The sequence below is a fragment of the Cariama cristata genome, unplaced genomic scaffold (genome assembly GCF_000690535.1).
Source record: "Cariama cristata isolate BGI_N322 unplaced genomic scaffold, ASM69053v1 scaffold42655, whole genome shotgun sequence".
Lineage (NCBI taxonomy): Eukaryota > Metazoa > Chordata > Aves > Cariamiformes > Cariamidae > Cariama > Cariama cristata.
In genome coordinates, this window is record NW_009616677.1 from 20,625 (window position 1) to 26,864 (window position 6,240).

The 6,240-nt window shown below is 40.0% G+C and overlaps 1 protein-coding gene across 1 annotated transcript in view; it reads right to left on the reverse strand.

Moving 5' to 3' along the window:
- The window catches only part of ACO1 (aconitase 1, soluble), a gene marked incomplete at its 5' end in the record, with an annotated part of 25,388 nt that overhangs the window by 14,032 nt on the left and 5,116 nt on the right, over positions 1-6,240 (reverse strand). Inside the window, 5 exons of the mRNA XM_009700238.1 lie at positions 982-1,082; positions 1,544-1,715; positions 2,697-2,836; positions 5,595-5,778; positions 5,887-5,956. Of these exons, the coding sequence (XP_009698540.1) occupies positions 982-1,082; positions 1,544-1,715; positions 2,697-2,836; positions 5,595-5,778; positions 5,887-5,956 (667 nt within the window). The remainder of the gene's footprint in view (positions 1-981; positions 1,083-1,543; positions 1,716-2,696; positions 2,837-5,594; positions 5,779-5,886; positions 5,957-6,240) is intronic.

Below are 6,240 nucleotides of genomic sequence, written 5' to 3' on the forward strand. Positions count from 1 at the left end.
AAGCCACAGGTATGCTTACCTCTGCAGTAGAACCAAGGCTAAGTCTGCACATCTTTTTGTTTGTTTGCAGAAATTATCAAAAACATATGAGAAGGGACAGATCAAAAGAAAAGGAACAGTTCTACTTTTGGACGCTGCCAGCTCCCAGGTATGGTTCTCAAAATTACCCCAGTTATTGAAATCCCGGTGTGTGACTAAAGCACCTAAACAATACAGATGATTTTGAAAATTACGTCCTTTCACATGCTAGCAGCAGGGTCCTCTTCAGAAAACAATGATGTGAAGAAATCCTGGTACTGGCATAAACCAAAGCAGACTGTTCATCTTGCCCTTGGCAAAAATGTTCAGTCTACTATGAAACAGAGATTACCATATTTTCCTATTCCTCACCTGTGTTTCATCTTTGTTTTTATAGCATGCTGCATCTTTCCACACTTACCAAGGTTTTTGAATAAGCATGCAAACCTGAACATAAGTTACAAGATAATTCTTATTGTAGAGAAAACCAGGAATATTCTTGAGTTTCCTGGACACAGAGTAAGATCTTGATTTTCTTGCATAGAAAACAGCTTGTGTAGTCTGTGGTTACCACAGAGAGCTTCTAAGTGTCCTGATTCACACAGTAAAATAAGTTGCTGAACAGAAGAGTAAAACTGGGACAAGGCTTACACAGAAAACATCCACACTATCTTCATAGCTGTGTGAGTCTGGACTGGACTTCTTAAAACTACATGGATCAAATTGCAGAATCCGTACCAGTTAGAGCTCAACTGAGAGCCAATCTATACTTATGCCCTAGTATTCACACCTGGAGAGCCAGCTAAGTTAGAGCCTGGTGGAATGAGTCAAGATAGCTGTATGGACGAAGCCAAAGGATCAGTCCCTTGACTATTTCTTAGTTTCTGTGAAAAACAGAAAATTGTCACATTACAATAGGGCAGAGCGTAAAGCAAGGAGCTGGAAGACAGAGCAGTTTCTAACCTGTGTGAAGTCTGGATCTTGAGAGGAGTTCTTGAAATCTCTTAGCATTCCCACAGCCTCAAGATACTTTTTTGTGCACAAAACTTTCTCTTTATCACGGCCTAAGGTGAAAGCCAGATATAGCAAAAACAAAATGCAAGTGAAACTGAGGAACTACAATGTGACAGAAAAAGAAAAAAATGCATAACAGGCTATTTCACTGTTCACATTGTACACTGCACTACAAGACCCTTTCAGCACAAATATTAAAGACTCACTAGAAACAAAGAGTTTGAGCAGACTTAGTGGCTTTTGCAGAACAAAAACTTACGTTCCTGCTCGTGTCATCTAGACAAGCTAGGTTCGGACAGGGTTAAGCAGGCAGCTGCAAAACAGTCTAAAACTCAGCTCTTCCTAAACATGGACCCTAAGAGCAAGAAACAGCCTGAATAAGCAAGTATGGATTAAACACTCAAGCTCAGAAGTCTCCATCTGATTCAACCTCATTGCTGACTACACCATATAGACCTGGAGTCCTTGCTTTTAATTACACCTTTAACTCATGGTCTCTTCTTACACTCACCAGTTTGTATCAGGTACCCAATGCTAATATCATCCACTGGGAAATAGGCAGCTGTTGCTCCATATTCTGGACACATATTGGCAATGGTGGCTCGGTCAGCAATTGACAGCTGGGCTACACCAGGACCAAAAAACTCCACGAATTTACCCACAACTCCAACTTGGCGAAGGTGCTGTTATAAAAATACAGTGCCTGTGTCATTGCTAGGTGTCGAACAACCTGAGCATGTATGTTATGAAATCCAGCTTTCGACTTCAGAGAAACCTTTTTTGAAGGTTTCTATAGCCATTTGAAACCAGGAAGCTTTGGTAAACTATATCACAAAAATGAGGAAACAAAAATGTAAAGTTTCAATAATAAAGTACAACACAGGGATGCATTTCTTCTAAACTTGCTCTTCCTCTCATTCAAACTACAGTCACCTTAGAACAACTGTATTTTTCTCAACATGAGGTTCTAAGAAGAGAACAGTGTGGGGTCTTTAGCCAGCAAACCCAGCAAGATGGGGAAACAGGAAGAACCAACTGCACAAGTACCTGAATCAAACTGTAAATGACTGGATGAACTCAAAAAAAACCACTGGCTTTCCCCATTTGGAGGTTCTCTCTAGAACCACTACCTCATGATGAACATGTGTTCATCAGATTTCTGACCTCCAACAACATTAATGCTGACCTAGTTATATTAATTCAGTCACAATCCACAGAGTGAATAAACATATTATGAACAAATGACACTTGAGCCAAACCCCTGCAGATCAAAGAAATCAGAATGCAGCGCTTGCTCTCTGTTTTCAGGTTTTACATTGCCTCGTGTTTCTTTTGAGGCAGTAGAGAAATAAGATCTTTTTATAAGCAGTGTTGTACCAAAACAGGTCTGCACATGAGGATTTGAATAGGCCATGAGATGTCAGCTCTCTGTTCTATTTTGTCTGGCTTCTGGGAAACAGATTTGCCTAGCAAATTTCCAGTTGTCCTTAGGCAGCTGATTCCAACCCACACAGAGCTTTATTGCTTAAATTGCTTAAAAAAAACTCCAAAATGACTACATGGAAGCACTCACAGGGCTCCTAAGCATGCAGGACAGTGGCTCTGTCCTACAGAACATGCACAGTTTTCAGCAGTAATGGCAAAACTGCAGATATGTTCATTACCTTGGTAATGGTGAGCACAATGTCAGTGGATGTTACCAGTGGCTGAGGGTTTCCTAGCAGCTTATAGCCAACCACCTCAGGAAGCACCATGCTGATCGGCTGGCCCAACATCACTGCTTCTGCTTCAATGCCACCAACACCTGTATGCAACAGGAGTATACAAGCCAACTATTCAGAGACATAGTAACATGTCAAAGATAAACCCATGAAGTACAATTGACTGATGATTACTCAATTTAAGGTGTGAAAGGGGAGAAGGCAGACAGCCAGAGGGCTTAGCCTTCTGTTAGAGGCACTCCCCATCTTGATTCAGTTTCTGCAAGGTTGGGCTTTTTAATTTCTTTCCATTTCATACCTTAAACCTTGTTCCTCAGCCATTAGATAGGATATTAGGTAAATCTAACTAACTTAGTCTGAGGACCCTTGGCTTTTACAATAACAGATGTAAAAGTTTTATTTAATGACTTGGACATGCAATGCATAAACAAAGAACGACTGACATGGCATTGAACATGGCATGCGGTGAGTGACATGTATGCAGACCGTGACTATTGGTCACCAAACAAAACCTTAAAAGTTATTTTGAAGGAAGAAAATATTATTAGAGTCAAAAGTACAGACTGTCCTAAAGAATACTAACAGAAAAGCTACTTGTTAAGACAGAAATATCTTCCTTACATCTACCAAGTTTCAACACAGCTTGGGAGTGTGCAGGTAGGAACCTTTGTGTAAGCACACCTTCAGTATTAGAGGAATGCAATTCAAGTGACTACTTAATTTTGCTAATAAGGTAAAGTATTAAGTTGTCATAGTCATATGCAATCTAAAAAACCCATGATGTTTACTAGCAATTTAACATTAAGCAGCAGTTTTATAACTTTTTGCCTGTAGGAAGTCCCTCTCATGTTTATCTTCTACTTTCAAACCTCCTTCTACCTTTTCTTTAGCTTCATTAGTACTGAGCTAGAACAAATTGCCTGTAATAGTTGCTTATGCATGTCAAACCACTACTCCTATCCTTTTTCCCACTTAATCTAATAATGGTTCTGAAAAATAATTTCCAATTTATTTTATGAAAAATGATATACCTATGTTAATTAAAAAGATAACCCGGTGACAGATCCAATCATGTGACTCCTTTCACTAGGTGTTGAATCTTTTTTAAACAGTCGAGTTAGTTGATATGACTGACAGGCTACCACAGACAGGCATGAAGCAAGTTCAGCATTACCAGCCACTATCAAGAAATGCTGGATCCAAGAGTGTGAGCTTTGAGCGTGTATGGTATGGACTATGCCCAGTCATACTTTTCAAATTCTGGAGAAAAATGAGGCTAAGTTTACAGACACACTCTTCCAAGCAGCTATTGGTGTTGCGACTTCATCTAAATGATGGCTCCATGTGTAACATGCAACCAAATACAGAATAAGAGAGATATCTCTTATCCCACAGATGGCTTGGTTTTAAATAAATTGAACTTGTTTACATTTGTATTCCAAGCCAGCAGGACCCTTGATAGAAAGTCTCAATCAACCAATATTGCTACAGTAGTACAGGTGGGGTAGAAAAAACACAATGTCTTACTTCTATCATATGTGGTACTCAGAACTTTACAAGCATCTTTGAACAACTAGCAGATGCTGTTTAACAACACAATGTGTTCTGTATTTGTATGATATCTATTTCAATATGGCCTCTATCACCCTACCGTAGGAAGATAAAAACCTCAACTGAAGTTTTTGCTACCATGTGTGGGATGGTTGCAAATACTTTCATTTCATACCTACTTATTCAGTCAATAATTCAAACACTGCAGTTTCCCACTACAAACAAAAAAGGAATTATTTGTATTTATTTCTGTAACAAGTATTCTGCAAACTACTGGTATTAGAACATACTTCATAGTGCTGTTTTTCACAATGGCCTCTCTGGCCATATTTAACTCACTCAGGTTCAACTTTTGGCATCTTCAGTCTAATAAAGCATTTGCAGTATTTTTTGATAACACTTTGGAAGTAGCTAAGTGACTAAGGAACAAATGGATGTTCAGTGATGCTTCAACTCCCTTGCCTTCCCAAATGACTAAGATGCTTCCAGAAGTCTTACATAATATTTTTCTTGCCTGATTCCTTGTGATTTAAATGCAGAATAGAAAAAACATAAAAGAAAAAAAACCAAACCAACCACCAATAATGCATGGACCAGAAATCATCTGAGGCTGTTATCAGAACAGGGAGCTCAGTTACAAAGTCTCAAATAACTGTAAGAGACCTTATCAGGTTCCTTGAATTTGGGGTCAGTCTGTGTACTGTGTCTGGCTGGCATGGAGATAACTTTTCTTTACAGCACCCTATATAGTGTCGTGTTTTAAATTTGTGACCAAACCAGTGTTGATAACACACCAATGTTTTATCTATTGCTGAGCAGTGTCAAGGCCTTTTCTGTTTCTCACTCTGCCCCTCAGCAAGTAAGCTGAGGTGGGCAAGACACTGGGAGGGGACACAGCCAGTACAGCTAAGCCAAAGTGAACAAAGAGATATGCCATGCCATGCAAGATCATGCTCAGCATTAAAACTGGGAGGCGAGGGGAATTTTTCCAATGTAGCTGTTGCCCAGGGACCGGCTGGGCTTTGGTGTACTGGTGAGAGGTGGTGACTGATTGTCTTTCCATCACCTGCTTTAATTTTCTTCCCCCGACCCATTCACTTATTAAACTGTCTTTATCTCAACCCATGAGTTTTTTCTTGCATTTGCCCTTCCAGTTCTCTTCCCCATGCTGCTGGCAGGAGGAGTGAGTGACTAGGTGGAGGTTAACCTGCCTGCCAGGTTCAACTCACCGGAGTCTGAAACATAGCTTAGTCAGCCAACTGACTATTCATGATACGCTACTGCACATACCCCAGCCAAGCACTCCCAAGCCATCTATCATGGTGGTGTGTGAGTCAGTGCCCACCACGCTGTCTGGATAGTAGTGGCCATCTTGATCCATCACCACTCTTGCCAAGTACTCCAAGTTCACTTGGTGGATGATCCCAGAGCCTGGCGGAATAATCCTCATGTTTTTAAAAGCCTGAGAGCCCCACTGAAACAGAAGGAATTGGAGTAAAAAATTTTCAATGCACATGAGCACTGGAAGAACTTCTGTTCATTGCACTTTCCTCCACGCAAACAGGATGAATTCTTTCAGTACCTTTAAGAATTCAAACCTTTCTTTGTTCCTTTCAAATTCCAGGTCCTGATTTTTTTGCAAGCTGTCTGATCTGCAAGTGAAAATAATCAGCTGTCAGAACCAAAAGTATCCACCTGAAATTTATGTCTGGTCAGATATATCCAAAGGTTGAAAGAAAAGAAGAGTTATTAGTTAATGTTAATGCTGATCAGCCTCATCTTTTTAATCTCACTGCAGCTGTGAATTGCAAGCAATCGATGAAAAGGATTTAAGAAATCTTCAGAGATAATATCTGAAGTCTGGTTCAAATGTGAATGCTAATCTGCATATTATATACGTGGCAGTCCTAAAACAGGTAGCTTGGGGAAGAGTACA